The sequence below is a fragment of the Lagenorhynchus albirostris genome, chromosome 3 (assembly GCF_949774975.1).
Source record: "Lagenorhynchus albirostris chromosome 3, mLagAlb1.1, whole genome shotgun sequence".
NCBI classification, from domain to species: domain Eukaryota; kingdom Metazoa; phylum Chordata; class Mammalia; order Artiodactyla; family Delphinidae; genus Lagenorhynchus; species Lagenorhynchus albirostris.
Window position 1 is genome coordinate 43,799,719 of NC_083097.1, and position 25,803 is coordinate 43,825,521.

Sequence of the window (25,803 nt, forward strand, 5' to 3'; positions counted from 1 at the left end):
ATTCATTCTAATATCAGTGATGTTTATGCACGATGAGGAAATGCACCAATATTAAACTGGATCCTCCAAATGAATGTGATGTAGGAACTGAAGTGTGACTTAGGGATCCCAGAAGCACTATGTGGAAGCAGTGATCTGTAAAGCACTGGCGTAAAGGTTACCACAGCTGTCATGGCATAAATGAAATCACTGCAACACGTGTACCTGAGTGAGGATAGAAACAAAGAAAATGAAATCACTGCAACATTTGTATCTGAGTGAGGATAGAAATAAAGAGCTTGGAAATAGGAACCGGAATTTTCAGTGTACAAGCAACCTTGGAAGAGACACCATTATGTCATTAAAGAAATCAAATTAAGGCAATTTGACATACGCCTTTATGCATTAATACAAAGCAGGCTCCTACAGCACCAAACTAGAACTAGAATCTTAACCATGCTTAAACTGCAAAAACTATGGTAGCAATTCGATGGGTTAAAATCTCTTCAAAAATACGTTGTATCAACATATGGCAGAGGAGGAACACCCTTTTCAGTCAAGCATGTCCTTTGATTATTTTTCTACCTTAAAAAAATGTCTGGGGCTTCCCTGGTGGCCGCAGTGGTTGAGAGTCCGCCTGCTGAGGCAGGGGACACGGGTTCGTGCCCGGTTTGGGAGGATCCCACATGCCGCGGAGCGGCTGGGCCCGGGGGCCATGGCCGCTGAGCCTGCGAGTCCGGAGCCTGTGCTCCGCAACGGGAGAGGCCACAACAGTGAGAGGCCCGCGTACAAAAAAAAAAAAAAAAAGTTTGTCGGTGTATAGATGCATGATGACAACATGAATATTTACATAAAAGATTAAGGGGAAGGGCTTCCCTTGTGTCCCAGTGGTTAACAATCCGCCTGCCAATGCAAGGGACACGGGCTCGAGCCTTGGTCCGGGAAGATCCCACATGCCGCGGAGCAACTAAGCCCGGGCGCCACAACTACTGAGCCTGCGCTCTAGAGCCTGCGAGCCACAACTACTGAGCCCGAGTGCCACAACTACTGAAGCCCGTGCACCTAGAGCTCGCGCTCCGCAACAAGAGAAGCCGCCACAATGAGAAGCCCGCGCACCGCACCGAAGAGTAGCCCCCACTCGCCACATCTAGAGAAAGCCCGCTCGCAGCAACTAAGACCCAACATAGCCAGAAATAAATAAATAATTTTTTTTAAAAAGATTGGGCTTCCCTGGTGGCGCAGTGGTTTAGAGTCCGCCTGCCGATGCAGGGGACACGGGTTCGTGCCCCGGTCCGGGAAGATCCCACATGCCACGGAGCGGCTAGGCCCGTGAGCCATGGCCACTGAGTCTGCGCGTCCGGAGCCTGTGCTCCGCAACGGGAGAGGCCACAACAGTGAGAGGCCCGCGTACCGCAAAAAAAAAAAAAAAAAAAAAAAAAAAGATTAAGGGGAAAATGACTCAAAGTACCAAAAGCTAGATGAAAGACCAGCACTTAAGGTTTCTCCATAGTGGTGTGATGGATGGAGGTCAGAGAACTGTGGCTAGTTGATAGTGTTGTATTTGGTGCTCCTCTCACTTGGTTCCATTTTCATCACTGTACAAATGAAGAGGCAAAAGTAAATGTTTTGCTGGAATTCCATTTCCACTTTTCTACTCTGGCCAAACTTCAAAACTGGAACAATTTTGAAAAGCTGAAGGCGTCTACTTACTTTTCTCATTTACAGTTACCTAAATATGTGTGTGCAAATTTGAAGGTTTTCTGATCTAAATAGGAAAGAAAAAAGTTTATCCTTTCCAATGTAGGATTTGGTGGGTGTGGCAATACGGGAAGACCTGGGAAATAACTACTGTTTTCTTTGGATGATACACTTGGCTACCGTTAAAAGAGTGTATAATTATAGCCTAAATGTAGACTTAAACTTTTAACAGATTTATCTAAAGTTTCAAAATTTGTGCCATTGGATGTAATTATCTAAAACTATCTTATGGCAGATGTTGCAGTACTCAGAACACTGAGCTAATATGAAATCTGAACCCGCTTTAAAAATCCCTCGGATATCACCATCCTCCTCAGTTACCATTTATAGCCAGGAAGGAGGTTTTCATTTTATCTATTTCCAAAAAAATCAAAGGAATTATTTTGTAGACACTTTAGACTCCTGTCGAAATATATGAATACTGACAGGATACCGCTCTCTTTTCTGTTCCTGAGGAGCCCTCTGCCTCCCCCCCCCAACCCAGCCCCCGCCTTAATTCCTGTTTCACAAAATTAATCTAGGGACTCTGCTCCCGGGTTGTGGGAGATTTCTCATCACAGACAAACCGGCTGGAGGAAGAGAAGGGAGGGGAGAAATAAACGCGACACGGAAGCCTGAAGAAAGGTCGAAAATCATTAACATGTAAATGGTGCTTTTTCCATTCCAAAGCACCTTATCGCCAGACGCCCCCAGGGACTGGAAGGGTTCGGAACTCCGCGTTAGGCAGCTCGGGCACTGCAGGGGCGGGGGCGGAGGGAACCCGGACGGCGGCCCGACCCTGCTGGGAAGAGGGACGTGCAGCTAAAGGCATAGGATTCGGGGAGGGCCAGAACCTGGCCGAGGATGACAATAGCAAACACTTCCTGGTTCCTTCCCCAAACGTGCTCTCTGTGGTCCTGTATATCGCTGCCTTCCCCAAAGACACCGGAGGAAAAAATAGAAATCTATAGAGATCCCCCGGACCCCCGCCGCCCGTTCCTGTCTCTCTCTAGCCGGGGGCGGGATAGAGGGTGAGAAGAGTGTCCCAATCGGTGACTTCAGGTTTTGAACAAGATATTCCAGGAAACTTTTATTTGTAGCATGATTTGGGGGGTGGGGGGTGGGCGAAAGATGAGGAAAGCTTTTATAAAACTTGTTTTTTTTGGTGCGCGGAACCAGGGCCGCTGAACGTTGGGTTTCTTTCGCTTTGCAGCAGGCGACAGCCCTGGGCGCCACCTGCGCGCCCCGTACGGAGTGGAGGCGGGGTCGGGGGTGGGTTGGTCCGCGCCCGGGTTCCCCGACGCCCACCGCAACGGGCAATGCGAATGACAGGCTGCAGACCCTCTCGCCTGCGTCCTCTTCAACGGCCCATACACCGAAGTTCGAACTGCGGCTCCCGTGAGGCGAGCCCCGGCCAAGCCGGGCCGAGATTGCGGCGGAGAGGAAGCGGCGCTCCTCCACCGAAGCTCCTCCTCTCGCCGGTGCAGCCCGGGACTACCTGGCGGCGCGGCGGGTACGGCGCGCAAACCGCAGCGCGCCCCCACGGCGGCCACCTTGGAGCCCACCTTGCTGGCCGGCGCGCAGGACGGAGCGCACAGCCGACCCCCCACCAACCTGCGGCCGGCTGTCCTCCCTCCACTGAACCCCGCGCACCCGCGCGTCAGTCCCTGCCGGGCGCCCAGAGGGCCGCGCTCACGCAGTTGGCGCAGGCGGCCTTACGCCAGAGGCGCAGCGCCCGCCCGTCCGCCCGCCCCCTGCACTCTCCCCGCCCCCTCCCTCCCTCGCAGGGGCCGAGCGAATGTAGCCCGCGAGAGAAAATGGCGGCGGCGGCGGGGAATCGCGCCTCGTCCTCGGGATTCCCGGGCGCCGGGGCGGCGAGCCCCGAAGCGGGCGGCGGCGGAGGGGCCCTCAAGGCGAGCAGCACGCCCACGGCAGCCGCGGGGCTGCTGCGGGAGGCGGGCAGTGGGGGCCGCGAACGGGCGGACTGGCGGCGGCGGCAGCTGCGCAAAGTGCGGAGTGTGGAGCTGGACCAGCTGCCCGAGCCGCCGCTTTTCCTCACCGCCTCGCCGCCGTCGTCCTCCACTTCCCCGTCGCCGGAGCCCGCGGACGCGGCCGCTGGCGGGAGCGGTTTCCAGCCTGTGGTGGTGCCGCCGCCCCGCGGAGCCGCGAGCCGCAGCGGCGCCCACCCTACAGAACCGGCGGCCGCACCGGACAGCGGCGCCCCGAGCCCCGCGGGGGCCGAGCCCGGGGAGAAGCGGACGCCCGCCGCCGAGCCGCCTCTTGCGGCGGCCCCAGCTGGGTGAGCAGCGCGGCCGGGGGCGCGATGGGGACTTGGGGGGCGGGCGGGCGAGGGCAATGAATGAACCCCGGACACTGCGCAGGGCGTCCCGGGGATCCGCGCAGCGAGGCTGCACGCCGCTCGCCGGGAGCCCTCTGGCACCCCCTTTGACCCTTCCGGCGTCGGGCGGCGCCCCGGACCTGGCCTGGGGTACGGGACGGGGGCCCGGGGCGGGGACATGCGGGAGAGTTTGTTATTGTTTGCAGACATGTGACAGGCGTGCGAGCCGCGCTGCGGGTACCGGTTGAGATAAGGTGTGGGGGCCCGGGCTGGCTTTTGGGGGCTCCCGGAATCGGAACTCTCCGAGGAGCCCCGGAGCGGGACCCTGGCGTTGCCCTCCGGGTCGGGTTGGGAGGCGGGCAGCCGTGCAGCGGCGGCGACCCCGGACGAGAGTCCTCGGGGGCGCCGGGGTGAGGCCCGACCTTGCGGGCGGGCGGTGTAGGTGGGCGGGGTAGGTGGGGAACCCTGCCCGAGGCCGGGGGTGGGGGGGCCGGAGCGCGGCAGAGAAAGCGGTGGGGTCCCCGCGGCTGTGACAGGCAGAGTCTCTCGGCAGGTACCGGGGGCCGGGCTGGGACGAAGGCTGCGCGCCCGGAGCGCGGCCGCAGGGGGCTCCGGGTGGACGGCTCCGTAACGTCTGTCAAAGCGGTGTGGGCTGATCGGCTGCAAATGCTCGGGGGCTTGCGGTCTTTTAGGACGTGGGGTTTTCTGATTGCGTCCCCCAATGTCCTTGGGAATGAAGACTGCACCACTAAGACTTGAGTGACTTCTGTTTGGAGTTTGAATTTGGCCTTTGAGGTTTGCATTTGGCGGAGTGGTGTAAGAGCCAGGACCGGATGTGTCAGCCATTCAGTTTCAAAGCGGTGTTGACTGCTCCCCGCAGCCTCTCCGGCGTGGTTGGGGACCGCGGCGCGGGTGCGGTACTTCCTGCTCCGTGCAGCTGCGCGGGCCGCCGCCGACTGTCGGCTTCCAGGGGACACAGTGCTGTGGCTCCGGCTCCGTAAGAGCCGTACTGCCTGTGCGCTACGGTGTTTGTAAGGTAACTCAGACCAGCCGTTCCTGGCCTGACCCTTTTTGGCAACTGGAAATTTTTATGTTTAAGGAAGTTCTTTTGACTGTGACAGCCATCACCCTTGTTTTTAAAAGAATCTGACTAGTGTATGCAAAGCACAAGTTTGAGAGGTATTTTGAGTTGCTGGAAATGTTTTTGTGATAGTCACCCGTTTCCCTATAGGGTTTCCTGACCTTTATTCTGAGTATTTTAAAAGACTGCCTTAGGTTTGTTTCCCTTGTGAAACGAATTTGACAGTAGGACTCATTGGCTTTGGTTAATTATCTAAAGTGATTTTGGGGGGAACTTGATTGTTTAAAACCACAGTTCGTTGATTCCTTGGAAGTTGTCCCTTTCCCTCTCCCCGCCTCAACCCTCCCCCCCCCCAAAAAAAACCAACTAAAAATATGGTCAGCACTGTGCCATGGCAGTATTGATAGGAAAGATTGGTGACTGTGGTAGTTTTCTGTGTGCTCTTGTCCATGTAACTTAGTCTTACAGGGTTATTCCTCTACACTACTGCTCCTGGGAAGATTGGATTAAAACTTGACTAGGATAATTCGTTGTAGGCAATTGTTACTACAAGTGAGCTCCAGATAAAAATATTAAACCCAAAATTTGAGAGATTAATTTTGTCTGTTCTCATGAGACCGAATTTTTGGATACAGTAAATAGTTTAGCAAGTGTCAGCATTCTAGTCATCTTAATGAGCTATTGAATATAGCAGAAGAGGAACTACTGTAAAATTAACATATAGATGTTGTTTAGTGTTGTCTCCACACAAAGTAAGAGGACGAAGGTGTAAGCAGATAGAATTCAGGTACTGAGTAATCCATGCTTAATTTTTGCATTTTGTAACCTAGGTTTTTCCCCCCCTTTTGTTTAAGGGGTGGATAATAATTGCACAGTATATGAAATTATGGGCTAATCAGCATAATCATTTTTTAAAATGAATGTCACTAGCCAGAATGCTGTTTGTTCATCCCAAATCTTATACCTAAACATTTCATTTATAGTAAAATGTTGATTCCCTCTCCTCTTGAAATAGTGATTTTTTTTTTTTACAATTTCCTTGTTAATGGGGTTGAAATTCATTTGATTCTATTGGTATAAACACTTTGATTGTAAGCAGTTAGTAAAATCTCAGTTGAACTTTACTTTTTTGACAGTAGTTGCATTCATACTTTCAGGAGGAAAATCTAACATTGAGATTTTGAAATATTTTTGTTTCAGTGGTACTATAGGTCTGGAGACCCCTTCTGTTTAAAGACTTATTGTATTCTTTTAAAGAGAATTCTGTGAGATTTTTAATTTCATAATTTCCTCCAATTTTTGATCTTCGGATGTAGAAATTTAAATTGTAGAAAATACATTTTTGTAGTATAACTTATATAAAGAATACTCATATTAAAACAAAAGATTTTAAGTACATCCCTCTTTTACAGGTTAGTAACTGAAATCAGTGGAAGTTTTTTGCCTGTAAGTGGCGCCCAAGGGTTTGGGATTTTTCCTTATATTACAGAATTAGGGAGTTTTTCTTCCTATTTACGGTCTTTGAAGAGAAATTACAGTGTTACTCTCCATTGAACAGGCTATTGTGAGTTGGTAGATATAATTACTCCATTCTATTTTTGTAACTTAAAAAAAAACAACTATCAATTTGCTGGCCCCATGAAAGAACAAGATATGCTGTACTTGTTAATGTTAGTTTTTGTGTAAAACTAAAGCTATTTCATAGGCTGCTTTTATATCCTCATAGAGCCCTTAGCTTTCACTTCCTTTTAGAAGCTGCTAGACTATAAATATAACTTAGTGAATTTTTACTAGAGGAGGTATAGGAACATTATTACCTAAAAACAAGTTTTTAAAAAAGTTAAGTTGGTGATTTATAAAACAATAGAGGTAGTTACATAAGTTAGTCTTACATGAATTTGTAAGTTTTGTAATTATGAATTGTCTCCAAGTTCTGTTTTAAATTAGGTAAGGAAATTAATGCATTCTTCAAAGACTAACCTTATTAAATATAATTCTGAAAAAGAAATATCAGAACTAGAATTGTTGCCAACTTTTGTTGTCTTTTCATATCTGATTTTGGCAAGGGTGACTGGTTAACCAACATTCCTTAATATATTATCCCCAATACACTATAATAACTCCGTTTTGTTAGATACAAAAAACAGGAAGTAGCTCTGTTCATTTATATTCTTTCACATCTCCTGTAGCACCTCAAGCATATGTTGCATGTTTTAGAAATGGTCGCGGACTTATTGACATAAAGATTCCAAAATATGGAATGAAAGGAGTGTTCTTTGCTTTCAACAAGAACAGAAGAACCAGCTACAGCTTGCCTAGGCTGTCTGCTGATCAGCCCTTGACAGTTGCTGTGAGCATTCCAGAAGAAGAAATGATGGGGTGGCAAGGCAGTTAATGGGGAGTGGATTCCCCTGAGGAAAAATGTAGGGCATTCAGAAGTGCTCTGAGTTAGAAGGCACGACTTTTGCATTTTGTACCCTATTTTCTTGGGTTGAGAGTTATTTCTTTATGAAGAAGGCAATAGGAGAACGTAGCATGGAAAAGTAATAGTCTCCAGAGGCTACTTAAGAGCTGCAGTATATTGCACTTCTAACCTTGAAATGCCTTGCTATATCAGATATACCAAGTATATTCCTTAGACTTGGTTGTTTTCCTCAGTCTTGGCCTCCTTTTATATCCTGAGTCAAAAATTAGAGCTACTTTAAAATGTAAACGGGTAAAAGATTAATGTGAGGAAATGTGCAGTATTAGGAATCAACCCAAGTTGTTTTTAAGAAATAATTTAAGAACATTTTTAAACACGAAAGAAATTATCAGGAACAGAATTAAATGTTCATTTACAAATGCTCATTGCAAAGCAGTGAGATGAGTTGGGTGTTCTTATTGCAAGAATATAAGAGGTTTTTTGCTGTGCCTAAACATGTACATTGAGCATAGAGATGTATTTAGATACCTTTTATATAGTCACTTTTTTTGCCTTCTGTGTGTCAGGCAAGTTATATATATTATCTCATTTCATCATCGCTGCAGCCTTCCAGTGCATTGTAGTTTCTGTTTTCAAGAGGTGGAAACTCATGTGCAATGCTAAAGCCCCATTATCACACAACTAGAAGACAGGCTAGGATTCAAACCCAAGTTAGTCCCACTCCACAGTCCATTTCTTTTCACCACTCTCTAACGTCTCCATTTTCTTTTTCAAGTTAATAATCAGATTAACTAATGATTTTGAAGGAGAAAGTTGTTCTTCAAGAGTCAATAAGCAATTGATAGGTTTCTACCCAGTGCCATTGCTAATACATTTGTCTCCTGATGTGTATGTAATGCATAGCTTTCTGTAACCTGGCCTCATCCATGTAATACAAGTAAGCTGTGCTTAGATCACCTTATCATGTTAGGCAGGGAGAATAATTGATTAGTGTTGAGTGTTTCTTAGGTTCCTTGATTTGTGCTGTTTACATCGTAAGTGGAAGGAAATAAAGAAGCTGAAATAATATCACATATTTATTTTTAATCATCACACATGGAGACAAGCTGTTGCAGTATAGCTAGACCCTATCCCTTTGTACTTGTTTTAGATTTCATGCATCCAGCATTTATGAACCTCTGCAAGGTGATGTCCTGGGTGGTAGAGAAAAATATCATCAACGCACAGCCTGTGTTTCTGTTGGCAGATTGTAGTATGAACATGTTTCACACCACCATGTTAAGCGTTGTAAGAGAGATAGGAATAGAGAGGGGCATCCAGATTAAAGAGTAGTGCTGTGAATCTCACCCATGACATTCCACACTGTATTCCTGCAGTGAATACAGTAGTACCTCACTAACTTTCTGAGGAATTAATTGACCTTCTAGGTTTGTAGTTAAGGGTGGTAGCTTTGTTCTGCTTTCTGCTTGTACATTTGGTCTGCTAGCTTTTGCTCTTTCCCTTTGGTCTCTTTACCTTTTCTTAGGACAGATATATGCTGTAGCTTTTCCATTTCCACAGCAATGGCAACAGGAATTCAGATGCAGATTAGTTTCAAACTATTTCTGCCTACTCTTAGGAGGTATATGTATGGAACTGCAAGTTCAGACATGATTTTTTTCTTTCTTGAAAGAGAAAATTAAAATGGGGGTATAGGAGCAAGAAACCGAGTATCTACCAATGCTGGCTTTAGAATTCAGACTTTATTATTAGTAACAGCAACTCTGCTAGTTAAGAAAACAACATTGGGAAATGTAAAATATGCTCTAGGATGTAAGATAATCAAGAAGATACCCTTGTCTTCATTTACTCTGTGACATATCATGGTTGGTTCAGGTATGTTTGGTATGGAGAGGAGCTCTGTACTGTTAGTGATTGAGTCCTTTGAAATACTAGTCTGGTTAGTTTTGGTTTAATAGATTGAGATGTTGTAGACTGCCAAGAACTCTTCAGGTTCTTAAGACCCACCAAGCGTGTGTTTCTGTAAGTACAGTCTGTCACCTGGGAATTATTGATGAGACAGTCAGACTTCTTGAAGACTGGAGGAAGTGCCCGGAGCTCACACAGTGCTGTAGTTAGTGTGTTTACTAAGTTTATCACATGTAAGCATGATGATGATGAATATTTGCGGAGCAAGGAGAGGGTAGATACTGGGCGGTGGGTGGAGGTGGTACTCTTGACAGATAAGATGTGATTATTACCTTCCTTTATTGCTAAATAGCCATTCGACTGATATAGCATCAAATAATCTTCAAACTGGTCTTACAGCGTTCTGAATACTAAATATCAACTGCTAACAGACAGGGAGCTCTGTCTTATTCTTTGTCATTGCTCAGCACCTAGGCTAATGTCTAGCACCCATGAATATTGGATGCACATGAGTGTTAGGATGAATTCATTTTCCCAAAGTGGTTATTTTTACATAAGTGTATAAGAAGATACACTGACTCATGACTTACTGTGATGTGATGTGATTTTAATCATAATCTAGCTTGAGGCAGGTTTTGAAGGCAGGAACTATTTCTTATGAGTTTTTGTGCATTGCTTGGTATTTTGTAGCAGTAGTTGGTATTTAGCAAGCAGTAGTTAATAATAATGACCAGTTTTATATAATGTAAACCAAACAGTAATTAGTTCAATAACTAAGTGTAGTTACAAAATAATTGGAGCCATGTATAAACTGTCAGATATTGAGAATATTGAGTTTCTGGTATTTGAGTGTCTAGTTATTTGGGCTGATAGGTAAGCCCTGCTGATTTTCTTCTTAACCCTGTGGCAACCCTTCCTGAATGGCTTCTCCTCATCTTCTTGAACATTAATATTAGAACATACTCAGGCCCAGGCCTTCTGTCATTCCCTGTCTTCCACCCCCACCCCAGGCTCATTAATGCATTTAGATCAATTTTTGGCCATTCACGAATGATTGCAGAGTTTATTTTCCTAGCCATGATCTCTCCTAAATGCCACACCTGTCTACATGACACATCCATACTCAGATATCTAAAACCAAATTTAGGATTTTCCCTGTACCTTGCCCTACTAATACATTCCCTGCTCATGAAATGGCAGAACCAGAACCTAGGGTTGTCCTTGACAACTTCTGGTCTTCAGGTGATTTCATCTATTATCACATCCCTAGTCCACCTTCCGTGATCTCTCATTTGGACTAATGTAATAGTAAGTAGCCTTCTGACTTGCTCACTCTCTCCTACTTTCTCCCTTCCAGTTGGTTCTCCATATTACGTGGCCAGAGTGATCATTTTACAATGTAAATCTTATTATAACAATTTTCCTCTAGAGAAGTAAATTAAATTGAATTTTAAAACTTTCAAATGCTTTCCATTTGGATAAAGACCACAGAATCCTTAACATGCCCCACAGAGTCCCTGCCTGGTTTAGCCCGTGCCTGCCTCTCCAGGCCCATCTCTGATCACGCTCGCCCTTGTTCTCTGCAGGATTGCCGGAAGTTCCTCAGACTCAGCACACCACCTCCTGCCATAGGGCCTTTGCACGCACCGCATGCGCCCTCTGCCAGGAGCACTGTGCCTAGTCCCGAGCCAGCTCCTCAGTGTTCAGGTCTTAGCTCACTGATGCTTCCTCAGGGAAGCCTTCCTTCCCTGATCTCCCAGACTGGCTTTGTAGCTCAGTGTCCCTACTGTCAGTGTTGTGATTTTATATTTGTTATGTCATTTGGTGAATGGCTGCCTTCCCTGGAAGACTGTAAAATCTGAGTGGGCAGAGCCTTTGGCTGGTAGCAACCCAGCACCTAGCAAAATGCCTGGCACAGAGTAGACCCTCGATAAATATTTGTTGACTAAATGGATGAGGGTAATAATGACATGGCAAGTTCAACCTAGTCTGTGGATTATCTGTTCTTCCCCTTTGTCAGATGTAGTCTGGGACCTAGCTAAGATGGGGTTAAATGGCAAAAGCCTTGTCGGTTTGTGATAGATTCATTAGGCCGTATCTGGACTATTAAACACACCAAGTGCCTCAGGTGAAGTAGGACAGCTTAATGTGGTACAGAGGAAATAGCTATATTGCATGATTATATGCTGTAGGAAGAAGTGATTGCTATGTGTATTTAGTTCTCCTGCTCTTACCAGGGAGTTGAGAGAGAGAGTATATGTGTGGGCTCATGTGTGTGTGCATATATATGAATAAATATACACCTGAAGGTGTTATGCATTAATATAATGATTCCTTCTTCCGAGTTCTCAGTGTTATCTAAACTTAGGGTACCACTTTTAGGATTTTTGTGCCAATAACCCTGCTTCATCCAAAATTTAATTTGTTATTGATAATAATTCAACTTGGGATAAATAGTTCACATTTGCATTAAAGAAGAGGTTTGCTAGACAAGTACTATATGAGATTTCAGGAGCCAAGAACCCACGTAACAGAAAACGATTTACCGGTGGTAACTAAACCTGGCAGCCTCCCTTATCTAGAACATGGTTTAGCACTAAGAAGTAAGTAAAAAAGGCTCTGAGCTGCCAAAGGGCCTGTAACAAAATCTGCACTTTGAAGTTCTTTGATTTTACACTTAGAAGAGTTCCAAGGGCATTCACTCAGAATTCACTGCCATTTATTTAAGTTATTATTCTTGCAGTCTTGTCCATTTGGTGTCCCTAACGTGCAGCAATTAAAAGCAGCCAATTAGAAGGCGAGTAGTGTGAGCAAGAGACAGGTTCCCTGAAGGAAGCATATAAGCAGAGACCTGACAGGTGAGGAGAGAGAAGGGAGGAGAAAGGGAGAGATAAGAGGACATTAAAACATTGCAGTTGGGGCCACCTGGTGTTTGAACGTTAGGTTCCACATACCTGGATTGCCTCTAAGATTATAAATTTATTAAATCACAGCACTTTCCAACATTACTTTTTGGGCATCAGCTTCCTTATTTGTAAAATGAGAGTGATCAAGGTTATATGATTGGCTTTGTTTTTTGTAATGCTGATTACTGTGGCTCATTATTGCAAGGTTGTTGTGTTTATAGTTTTAGAAAGTATTTTGATCCTGAGTGGTAAACATCTAAATTATCTGGAAGGGGTCGTCCTGTAGCCTTGATGATGCTGAATAAATACAGTGCTGTTTGGAATTACATGAAATTGGATGCTGCTCATTACAAATGTCTTGTGGATTGGCTTTGTGGGAAAATGGTTTTGCTTTATTTGTTGGCCTGAGTCATTTTATATCCTGCAATTTTTAAAAAATGCTTGATAGTTAATCACCACCACCAGTATGTACTGCCCTTTCTCCTAGCTAGACTTTGAGAAGTCAGGCAGTAAGCGCCAGCTTTGCAATGTTGACCAAGTTATTTAATTACTGCAAGGACTTTGGTTTAATAAGATGGCTACTTGTGAAAGGATTCTTGATGTTCACATGCTCTTAAGATGCTTAGTGTTTTGAAAAAGACATTTCACAATTCTTTTTTTCTCTTTCAAAATAATTAATTGGCTCTACCTGTTATTTATGGTCTGGATTTTATTGGTATTCTTAAATTCTTCTTGGGTAATAAATAAAATTATTTTCACTGAACCTTAGATTTTAAAAAAGATGTGACATATTAATGTAGATGTTCATATTCCTGGAGAAGGTTTAGTGTCTTCATATAAATTTATTTTGAATTTTGAAAATATATTTCAATTATTCTGGTACACTGGCACCTCCACACTGTTATACAAGGTCCTTATGATTTCTCTGGGATTCAGAATTTATAGAATTAAACTTCATTAATAAAATGATTAGACAGTCCTTTTGAAAGCAACAGAAAAATTTATTTTTTTACTTTATCTTTTAACAAAAGAACAGTATTATGTAGACTGCTATATAGTTTGCTTTTTTCTTAATAGTATTTTGTTCGTTATCTTAATGGTGAACATAGAGCTGTCATTTTCCATGACTGCATAGCATTCTATCATTTGCCTGTCTCATTAACCAGTTTCCTAGTTTTAGACATTTATATTGTTTTGTTGTTATATCGAGCTGTAGTGACTACCATTGTACCTACATTTTCATATGTTTGTGCATTTGATTTTATAAAATAAATATTCAGAAGTGAAATTGCTGAGTCAAAGGACATGTATATTTAAAAATTTTATCATATAGCCAAATTGCCCTGTAAAACACTGCCAGTTTACATTTTTCTCATGGTGAGAGTGCGCATTGCCCCACGTTCTTGCCAGCGTTGGATATTATCAATCTTTCATTTTTGCCAATGTGGTGGATGAAAGATGTTTTCTTATTTTAATTTGCATTTCTTAGCTTTTTAGCATCATAGTACAACTTGTGTTTATTAACAATTTCCTACTTCTTTTGTGTATTTCCTTTCACACATGGGAGAGAATTGTTTGTTTTTTCTTACTGATTTTTAAGCATCCTTTGTATATTAGAATATTAGCTCTGACATTTATTGGAATTGTTTTCTTCTACTTTTGTGTTATGAATTTCAATTATAGTATTTTTCTATAAAGAAGCTTTAAATATTCCTTCAAATTTCAATCCCTTCCTTCCTCCCTCCCCCTCCTCTCCTCCCTCCCCCTCCTCTCCTCCCTCCCTCTCCTCTCCTCCCTCCCCCTCCTCTCCTCCCTCCCCCTCCTCTCCTCCCTCCCCCTCCTCTCCTCCCTCCCCCTCCTCTCCTCCCTCCCCCTCCTCCCTCCCCCCTCTCCTCCCTCCCCGTCCTCCCTCTCCTCCCTCCCTCCCTTCCTTCCTCCCTCCTCCCTCTCCTCCCTCCCTCCCTCCCTCCCTCCCTCCCCCCTCTCCTCCCTCCCTCCCCCCTCTCCTCCCTCCCTCCCCCTCTCCTCCCTCCCTCCCCCCTCTCCTCCCTCCCCCCTCCCCTCCCTCCCTCCCCCTCTCCTCCCTCCCTCCCCCTCTCCTCCCTCCCCCCTCCCCTCCCTCCCCCTCTCCTCCCTCCCTCCCCCCTCTCCTCCCTCCCCCCTCCCCTCCCTCCCCCTCTCCTCCCTCCCTCCCCCCTCCTCCCTCCCCCCTCCCTTCCTCCCTCCCTCCCTTCCTCCCTCCCTCCCTCCCTCCCTCCCTCCCTCCCTTCCTTGCCTTCTAGAGAGGATAGGCTGTGTAGTGGTTCAGAGTACAGATGCCTGAGTTCTAGTCAGAGTTTCACCACTATCAAGTAGTGTATCTGGGAAGTTACTTAACTTCTTTGCACTTAAGTTTCCTCAACTATAAAATGAAGATACTACTTCAGAGTTGTTGTGAGGACAAAGTGTTTGTATAGTTCTTAAAACAGTGCTTGGTGCATGGCAAACACTGTATAGGTAATAGCTATTATTATTCCCTACTGCAAGATTATAAAAATTCACCAGTCTTTTCTAATACTATTTTTCTAGGTTTTTTAAAAAAAATCTCTTATCTGTATGAAGTTTAAGGGGTGACACAGGGCCCTAACTTAATTTTCTCCAAATGATTGGCTAAGTGTCCCAGCACTGCTTATTTATTAAAAGTTTCCCCTTTATCATATACTAGATTTTCAAATATTTCAAAGTTCCCAAATACATTTCTTTAGATCTTATTCTTGCACCAAGGGCCTAAATTCCTATATAACCACATTTCAAGTTTTGTATGAAGATTCTAAAAGAATGTCATTGACTAGAGAGAAGATCTATCAGAAGACTATTAGCTGTATCTTTGCTAAATCGTTCTTATTAATATTTTGGTGCCTAAAATATCTTGGCTTCAATGACAGGGCCTCTGGGATAGCTTCACCAGGAGGTACAGCTCTGCCAGGCACTGCAGCCGGCGCAGTGTCCGAATTGAATCCCTGTCTTCCGCAGCCTCTCTATCTTCCCCTTCAGATCTCCTGGTCCTTTGCGGTGCCGTTGGTAATTCCTGTCACCATCTCCCTCATCACCGTGCTCTTACTCCTCTGGCTTTCTCACCCTCAGCTTCCAGTCAGTGTCCAGTTCTATTGTTGCCAGTTGTCTGCTAGCCCTGGAATCCACCCACGCAGCTGCTAACCCAGGGTCAGGCCTCTGTCACCTTGTCCCAGTTCTTGCAAACCTTCTTCCTAACTAGCCTCTGGCTTTTGGACATGTTCTCCTCAGTCATTTCTCTACACTGCAGGTAGAGTGAGGCTTCTATGATGCAAGTCTGATCTTGACACTTCAGTAGACAAAAATCTAATCTAGTCTTCTCATTTTAAAAATGAGGAAACTGAAACACAGGCTTAAACAGCTCAGATAGCTAATCAGTGGTAAAGCTGGGAAATCCCAAGTCCATCAGAAATAATTGGCACTTTTTCTGGCATTCAAAAATAATTTCTTTTCAAATATATGCATAATAGATTTTGCACCTTGTGAGTGGTGGATAATTTATGTGATTTGAATTGCTGGTGTTCAGCATGCCTTCTACACACAAACTGAGGCCAGGAGAATGATGAAATGCTGTAGAATGAACTGCTGCTTACAGTATACTATACAGTTCAAAAGATGCTTTTGTATTTGCTGCCATCTAATTGAAATATATAGGTTATTATAATCTTTCAACCTGAAAATCAAGCAGTATCACTCAACTTAGATACTGTTAGTTACTTGTGTCATTAGTGTCTTAATAAATCTTAAAATCTACAATTGTTTCTTTTAAGATACTTATTCATGTAAAGGAAATGTAACAATTCAATTTAATTCCCCAACTTTATTCTGTGTTGATATTGTGTTCCACACTTTCAAATGGCTGTGTTCTATCTTTAGATAAATGAATTCAGAGGAAAAAAAAAACAACAACAACTTTTCTTCATCCTGAGAATAAAGTCCAGACTCCTTAGTGTAGTTCAGAAGCTCTGGTAATTGGCTCTGCTCCCCTCTCAGCTCCCCCTTCCAGAACTCCCTGCTCCAGTCATTCAGTGCTATGTTCACATTTTTGTTTCCCCGGCTAACTCTTCTTTTCTTTCAATGGGCTAAATGTTGTTTCTTCTGTTTGGAACACTCATTTTGTCTCCGTTGTGAGATACTTTTTAATATGTTTTTATTCCCTCTGCAATAAAGAATTATTGGTATCCTACTAAATATAAATGTGTCTATTTACAGAAGTCAGTACTCTATTGTGAATTTTGCTGAACTCTTTGATTTAAAGTTCCTTGGTATCTGAGTTAGATATCCCACTTTTAAAACTTTTTAGTTTTTCCTCTGTCATTGCATACATAGTCATGTCTGACTGAACAAGTGTTTACGAAAAGTTCTTTTTAAATTATACATTATTGTAAAGTGAATCAGATTTTTCTGTTAATTTGTGTTAAAATTTCAGAGGTACAGTCTCGGGAAGATATTTCAGTGCCAAGCATTGTACAATCAGCCCTCCATATCTGAGGCTGCAGAACTCGCAGGTACCGAGAGCCGACTGTGCTCAACAGTTTTATAGTATAAGGGCTTGAGCATCTGTGGATTTTGGTATCCGCAGGGGGTCCTGGAACCAGTGTCCCGTGGCTACTGGGGGACGACTGTATTGCTGTCATCCAGAATAATCCAAGACCATCTCAAGTCAGAGAACAAATATGCTCAAATGCTTCACGCACAGAGCTTGATCGTGGCCTAGGCACACCCATCACAAGGTTTATAGCAGCTGCGCAGCCTCCACGGGCAAGGTGCCGGGGAGCTGATAGGTTATAGGAAAACAAGCATGTCAGATGGAGGGTCATTCCAAATCTTTTTGTCTGGTCTGTGGGTGCTCTTTCTAGAAAAACGAAAGGGCAGAGTAGTAAACATGCCAGGATGAATGCCCGTGGTCAGTGCTGTCATTGCTCCTGACACGGGCAGGGTCATGCCTTCATGAACACTCTTGGAGTGACTGCTGTGAGCCAGGCTCCAAGGTGCTGGGGACCCAGCAGTGGGGAAGCCCATGAAGGAGTTTAACAAGGTAACAGACTGCCTGGTGACAGCTGGGAACGAGGAGGGTATAGGGAGGGTTTTCTGGGAATTGGGAGGTCCACCAAGTTGTGAAGAATGCCGAGGAGTTAAACAAGTGAAAGGGACTTGGAGGGAGACTGTGGCCTGCGGGTGGGGTTGTGTGGAGAACACACACAGGCCCGGAAGTCCATGGTAGGCTTGCCCGCTGATAGGGAGAACTGTGAGTATAGTTCAGGTAGCCCTGTCTGGGTGGGAGCAGGGTGCAGACAAGGCTCAGCAGCCAAGCCTGGGGTAGGGTTCCTGGCCCTGGCCAGAGAACCATGCAGAGCTCCCTGCCTCCTCATTGCCGCCACTGGGCAATCCTTAGATCGCCGTGCCTGGGACAAAATAAAAAGCCTTTGTAGTTCGGTAAGTAACTACAGTGCCCTAGGAAGTCGGTCAGGAGGCCCAAAGGGGGAGTTACATCAAAGCTGGTGCAAGACAGTCTGAGTCTGAGATCACAGTCTGGGAGCTGTGTGGCTCTTGCATTTCCAATAGCTTCCCATAGTTTCAGAGGCTCACAGATTGGGAAATGTAATCAGGCAAATGAATTCCATCCACTCTGGTCATGAATGTGTTTTGGAACTGCACGATTACATTTCAGGGGCAGCACAGGGTAGTGATGAGGATGCTGGACCCGAGGAGTCAGGTCCTCTTAGGCACTGACTGTCGCTGGACTCCAAAGAAGCCACTTAACTTCTCTGAACCTCACATTTCTCATCTTGAGTGGGGGTGATTAGACAGGATAATGAAGTCCGGTTCTTAACCCAGAAAAGCACTCAGTAAAAATTAACTGTCTATAATATAAGTGCAAGTAACTATGAAGACTCACTGCTTAAACCTTGACTGTACAGATGAGGATGAGGTAAAGAGACTCACGGTTCCCTTACTAGTTACCATTAATTTAACAAAGGCAGTTTATATAGATTATGCATCATCTTGGGAGCAGTATATTTTCCTTATTATTTTGAAATTATTAATGAGAATAATGGAAAATGCAACTTTCAAAATTATGTGATGTGGGATAAAGCATGTCATCGGTAGGACATAATGAGGGTTCTCATCACTTTGTGAGGACCTAAGGCTGATCCCCTGGGTCTCTTTCTCATCTGTGAAAAGAAGAGGTTGGGTTACATAATTTTTTCGTTCCCTTCAAGCTCTAGCAAATTATATTCCAAAATTTTAATTTGAAAATTATTTCTTGTGGCTAAATTTAGTTCTAATTATTAAAACAAGTAGATTTTTGAACTTATAAACTCTTGAAATTTTAAAGCTGGGTACCAACTATAAAAAGAAATGCAAATGAAAAACAATGAAGGCTCAGAAAAGAGATAATCATATTTATTACCTGACATTATATGATGAGAAGTATTTTTTAGAAAGCATATAACTGTCGGGAGAACAGTATTTTGCAAAATGGAGAAAATAAATTAGGGTAAGGTCGTTTGCATGTTTGTGTTTAGCAAATATGCTTAGAGAGTAGTTTTGAAAATAACTTTTTACGCCTGATTTTTAGTAACTTTACTGCTGTTAAAAACTGTCTTTTTTTCTTCAAGTTTAATTATATAAGAAAGGGACATTCCCTAGGGATAACCTGTAATAAGCAAAGCAATCCTTTGACTTTTTCCTATGTTTATAAAGACCTTTTTGTAAACATGCATGTGTATGCATACTCTTTTGTTTAACTAAAACTTTTAAAAGACAGTTGTATTGTTTCCTAATTGTGAAAATTCAGATTTCGTTCTGTTTCAGGAGTTCTTTTCACATGATTTATATAGAGTTGGCAGTTGCTGGAAAGTATGAATTTCACTATGAATTTTTTTTCTTTTTAATCTAGTAATTTGGGGGTCAAGTGGTAGAAAATCTTGAGTTTCAAATAGTTTTGGAATTGAACTTTTAAACTGATTTAATCATTGTGGTTACACCAATTTGAAGCATATTCACACAAAACTCTCTTGCCCGTCACTATTCTTCATATATAGAACTGAAGCTGCTTATAATTCATTGCAGAGCACCCGGACATCCAACAGTAATTACTGTTTTAGATTCCTGGTAGTGAAGAATGCTTGACCCTTCCTCCTTCCATTAAAACCCACACAGCTCTCTAATTCTGATTGTTGTGATCAGTTATTCAGATATTTGGGAGCACTTACTGTATGCTACCAGCACGTGATTTCCAGACAAGGCTGTGATAATAAATAGAGCAAAGTCCTTTTGAGCCTTGGTTGCCTTAGCACCATTCTTCCATCCTGTCGTGACTGATTATGGTAACTGGCTATAGGTTTTGTCACCAATAAATACGGCAGCTAGACTGTCATTTGCACAATGCAAAGTGAAATCATCCTGCACTGCAAGAAGATTTGCTAGGAGAGTCTTAAATAATGCCCAAAACACATGAGAACAAAGCTTTCCCTTTTGGCACTTAGGTCCATAAAGGCAGTTTTGGCATCGAAGAGAAAAGGTTTATGTTCAAGAACTTCTTGATTTCTATTCTCCCTCTTACTTCCTAGGCCAAGTTTTGGTGATAACATATAAAACCATTAGTGTGTAAAGTCAGCTTATCTCTAAGTACAGCAACTTGAAAAAGAAATGTGTTCAGAATTACATTGTATAATATAATGCTTTATTCTTGTTGAAGATGCACCAAAATAATGTATTTTAATTACTAAAAACAAATTAGTAGAAATTTCTTATCTACGTAGAAAATATGGTCAGCCATGCACTGAGCCAAGATGAAATTGTTTTTTCTGAGTTGTGTTTTTGTTTCTTATTCCCCCAGTCCCCAACACATAGACTTGCCACCTCCCCCATACATACACACACACACACACACACACACACACACACACACACACACACACACACATATCTTGCTAAAGTACTGACTTTTCATTCCATGCTGACAAGTTGTGCTGGAACTTGCCATTACAGGGTCTTCAGTAAGCAACTTACACAGAATTCTGTGCTGTAGCAAGGCTCGTGTAGTGCCAGTGCATTCACACTTTTTCCTATATTTCTCTGTTCTCTGTTAAAAATAAATCTCATTTTATAAATTATTTATTGAACATTTATAGGGTTTGCATTTTTAATCAAATTTGCTTTACACTTTAGATTACCTATACCATACTTTTACTCCTAGGCTGACTTCCCGTCCTTATACTGTTGGGTTACCCCTGCCCTGGTATATCATTTCTTGTGAATGTAGGGCATATACCCTGAAAAACCATAATTCAAAGAGAGACATGTACCACAATGTTCATTGCAGCCTATTTACAATAGCCAGGACATGGAACCAACCTAAATGTCCATCAACAGATGAATGGATAAAGAAGATGTGGCACATATATACAGTGGAATATTAGTCGGCCATAAAAAGAAACGAAATTGAGTTATTTGTAGTGAGGTAGATGGACTTAGGGTCTGTCTTACAGAGTGAAGTAAGTCAGAAAGAGAAAAACAAATACTGTATGCTAATGCATATATATAGAATCTAAAACAACAACAACAACAAAAATGGTACTGATGAACCTAGTTGCAGGGCAGGAATAAAGATGTAGACATAGAGAATGGACTTGACAAAGGGTGGGAGGGGAAAGCTGGGGCGAAGTGAGAGTAGCATTGACATATATACACTACCGAATGTAAAATAGCTAGTGGGAAGCAGCCGCGTAGCACAGGGAGATCAGCTCGGTGCTTTGTGACCACCTAGAGGGGTGAGATAGGGAGGGTGGGAGGGAGGCTCAAGAGGGAGGGGATATGGGGACATATGTATGCATATGGCTGACTCACTTTGGTGTACAACAGGAAACTAACACAGTATTGTGAAGCAATTATACTCCAATAAAGATACATTTTAAAAAATACATTTTATTTAAAAACCAGAGAGTTTTTAAATCTGTGGCAAAGGTTAGCCCAAAGACATAGAAAATTGCATACTATTAATTATTCATTTTTTAGATACCTAATCTAGGATTTTTTTTTTTAGTGTGCTGTGGAGATTGCCTACATTAAAAACATTGAAAATAACACACAAGTTTTGTAAAAAGTTTTTACGTAAGGAATAATATATTTAAAATGTTGATTCATTCTTTACCATATGCTTAGGCAGCCACGTGTCAAATCTTTTTGAATACAATACTGTCTTCTTTCCATAAACCATTGAAACTTCAGCATTCCAGCTCTGTCTTCCACAACTCTTACCCATGAAAATGAGATAAAATTTTGGTTTCTTAGGATCATGTGTGTGAATTTGAGGTTCAGAGACTGTGGTCACTATGGTGATCTGACAGCCATCACCAGCTCTCCTCCAGGATTATGTCACCTGTAATTGTCATGGGGGAAATGGTGACATCAGCACTCTTAGCTGCTATAATTTCAGAATCACAGCCCAGTAACTATTTTGGAGTCACTCCTATACGTCTGGGAAGTGAAACATCACTAGGCTCATGTTGGATCCTGGGTAGCAGAGGGATCCGCTGCTGTGCTGCAGCTGAAGCCAGGGTGAATTCCTTGGCATGGATCATTTCAGATGTCTCTAAGAGCTGCTCCTCCTGAATCAGGCTGGCTCAACAGGATGCCTGCCTGCTGGAGCATAGAAGCAGCCACTGGGACGTTTTTTAGGAGACAGGTCAGGAATGGGATGGAGAGCGGGAAGGGCGGGTTGTGGTGGCAGCTAGAAATCAGTCTCTAGAACCAGTGAACTCCGAAACCTCATCGGGCTGCTTCCAAGGTAGTTAGACTCTGAGAGAGGGAGGTGGGCCACAAAGACCTAGGCCTAAATTAGCTTTAACCCCTGATTTGTAACTTAAGTTTTCCTAATTGTTCATTTTGTAATTAAAGTTTAATTCGACTAACCACCAAGTGGGCCTTTAGACTGCCATTTCAAAAAATTGGTAGCATGCTAACTTTCACACTTATTAAATATTTAGAATCATTGACCATTTGTTTCCCTTAGAACTTCAAATATTAAAAAAACCACTTTTGAACATTCTAGTCTATTCAAAATATCTATGATTGTTTATGTAGGACTAATAAAAAAATTAGAAACAAATGAATTCCATGAGAATTCTTTTTTTTTTAATAACCATGAGAATTCTTTTTTGACCTCTCAGTAGTCAAGTAGCGCTACTTGAAGATGAGATAATGTGGATAATACTTTAAAAACCAAAATTATTCTGATGCAAAACTTCTGTCTTTACTGTCTCAGGTAAAATGAAAAGCCTACTCAAATTGCAGTTCAAATTCAAGAGTTCCTTATGGACATATCTGATTCCTTCTTTCTCCCTTGTAACTATTGGATAGGGAATTGCCAGGTGTCTTTAGTTGAAAGGTACTTAACCTGCTTTCCGCCTGCTTATTGTGGTGGACTAAGTGTTGGCATTGGCTCAGGCCCATCAGGCCCGTCTCCAGTATTATCTTACCACTTCTGCAGGACATTGAGTAAAGTTATTTAACTGCTTTGAATCTGACTGTCCTCATCTGTGAATTAGAAATAATGATACCTTTCCTACTACCAGAATTTGAAAAGATCGAATGAGATGGTGGATATGAAATTACTTTCAAAGGGTGAAAATAAAGCCCTAAGGGACTTCCCTGGTGGTCCAGAGACTCCATGCTTCCAGTGCAGGGGGTGCAGGTTCGATCCCTGGTCGGGGAACTAAGATCCCACATGCCACGTGGCACAGCCAAAAAATTAAATTAAATAAAAAAATAAATAAAGCCCTAGGATTTATGGTCACAGTATTTTAGAATTCAAGAGTACAACCTCCTGACTCTTAGAGTGGCATTAGAGAGGTTCCGTCATTGAGCACTGAAGTGCAGTGTGGGGCTAGGGTGCCCCTGCGTAGCTCACCTTAGTCCATCCTAGTTTAGCTGCATTCTCCTGCCGTGCTTGCCTTATTGGAAATATCAATAGTAGTTAATTTCCTCTGTGCCTGGTACACTGGTACATTATATAGCTTGTCTCATTTTAAGCCTTGTACTACTATCCTTGTGAAGTAAGTGCGGTTTTTATTCCTATTTTACAGATGAGTAAACAGAGACCCTGAGAGGTGAGGTAACCTGGCACCTAGTGGGTGGGCGAAGCCTGGGTGTGAACCCTGGCAGTTTGACTCCAAGACTGTGCTCTTTAACCTTATGGTAATCTTTTATGCATATTTTAACATATTTTTTAAATCAGGAGATGGGTTTGAGTTATATCAGAGAACAAATTTCATTGTCTATTACGCATTTTCCCTGTCTTGGCTGTTTAGGTCCTCCAAAATATACAGGAAGCATCAGTGAAATGTTTTAACATTTTTCGTTGTTTGTGAAGTTCTTATAAAAGAAGACCAGTTGTAAACACAAATTTAGACTTCAGTATGTTTACTGTACCAGAAAAGAGAGTAGGCTCAGGGTGCAGATGTGGCTGAACTTCCTTCATGCGCACACCTTTGCCAGCAGAATGGGAGATGTGCTTGGAGTGCATGGTCAATGTTAACACTTGTGGAGCCTTCACCCTTTACAGAGTGCTTGCACAGACTGTCTCATCCTCGCCCTGCGACACAGGCATCTTCCCATTTTACAGCTGGTGGGAATACCTCAGAAATGTTAGGGGGCAAGAGGCAGAGTGAAAACTCCTGACCCTCTGCTCTGTATATACACACGCTCCCTCCTCTGGGCTTCTCCTAGGCTCACACCTGCATGTCCTATTGCATGCTCTGAGGTAGCTGCCTTGGGTAGCTCAGGCATTTAAAATTTGTTTACAACTAAACATAGCTGTTAGAGCTCTTAATAAATGGGTCATGAAAATAATAGCTAGTTTTCATTTCCAGTGGTTTCAAATTAAAGCTCAATTTAGACTTCGGCATTCTTTTAATTGGTGTGTTTTGAATGTTGGTTGTGCCTGTTTACTCATTAGAATAAAGATACTAATTTCTAAGGCACACATCCAATATAGCGTTATGCCTAAATGGGCTTCAGTTCATTTATTCTCTTACTGTTATTTGTTCTCTACTAGTAATATAAGTTAACGAATGCCTGCCTATCAAGTATTTTGTCTTCAGCAGCCATCTTCTATAATTAAAAGAGCTTAGTGGCTCTGAGAGAATTCAGTAATTTCCCTGACCCTATGCCTCCCCAACAAACAAAGGAGATTATCTTTGAGTTTAACTGCAGAAAGGTCACTCAGGTAAAACTGAAATCTCCTTTAAGGCAAGATAAATATCTTTGCCCTTAACTGGGTCTCTAATATTCCATTATTTTGTTTCTTAAATAACAGTAGTAATGTGTTTGCAGTCCCAGAAATCTTACATATGTGCTGCTTCTGGAAAGTTTCACTATCATTCCAAACTCAGTAATGTTTACTGATATACCATGTGGCTACTACTGTTCTAGGAACTGAGTTATCCCCAGATAAGAGCTGGTAGGTAACAAGATAATTCAGTTCTTGTGTTCTCTAGCTAGTTACTGATTACCAGTAGTTAGTTTCATGAGAAACTCTTGGAGAAAACTGAGGAGTAGTTGTAGGTTCTACCTGGGTTTGACCATTTTCATGTACACACTGGATATGAGACAACTTCATGAATGCTGCCTGTTGATTGTCCTTTTAGGGTACAAATGATGTAGGCAATGAAGAAAAAAGATGAAGAAAGAAATACTGTTGCGCTTTAAGAAAGCCCTCTTAATAAAAACGTGAGTTGACACCCCCCCAAAAAAAATCAAGAATGATTGTGTCAGACTCCTGAAAATGATTTTATTATGTGTATTGTATTTATATACAGCTTTTAAGAAAACAACTTGTAGAAAGTAAAATATGCTTAGCTTTATATCTTATTACATTGATAGTAATTCCACCTCTGGGATTGAAGTTTCCTGGCTGAGATGCTTCTCTTTAATGGTGCCTTTGCTCAGTTCAGTCTTGGGTTTCTCCGAATCTCTCACAATGGCCAAGAATTGAGGAATGAATGGGGACTTCCTATGGGCAATTTTGATTTCCTGATAGGCAGGCCCCGGCTTATATCCATACCTCTGAAAGGATAGTGGGGAATTCTAGCTCAGATTCCTCCGAGCAGTGCCAGGATTTCCTGGAAGAGAGCAGAGAAGAACCTGCAGGAAAATGATACCTGAGAGGCAGAGGAGACTGTTTTACCCAAGGAGAAAATGGTCAGCAGTAGTAATGCCACTGGGCAGGATGCAAGGGTAGCTGTGACTGCCTCAAGGCCAGAATTAGTGGAGTATTGAGCATTGGAGCCACTGAGCTTCCTTAAGGGATGACAGGGCAGTGAGGAAGCCCAGGCTCCTCTTGAGAAGCTGGAGGAGGACGGAGTGGGAG

General features: G+C 43.1%; 1 protein-coding gene across 2 annotated transcripts in view; it reads left to right on the plus strand.

Annotated features, from left to right (window-relative positions):
• Positions 1–3,499: 3,499 nt before the first annotated feature.
• The window catches only part of MAP3K1 (mitogen-activated protein kinase kinase kinase 1), an 81,781-nt gene continuing 59,477 nt past the window's right edge, over positions 3,500–25,803 (plus strand). For both annotated transcript variants that reach the window (XM_060142968.1, XM_060142969.1), the window contains exon 1: positions 3,500–4,015. In XM_060142968.1, the coding sequence (XP_059998951.1) occupies positions 3,534–4,015 (482 nt within the window). In that variant the 5' untranslated portion in view covers positions 3,500–3,533. The remainder of the gene's footprint in view (positions 4,016–25,803) is intronic.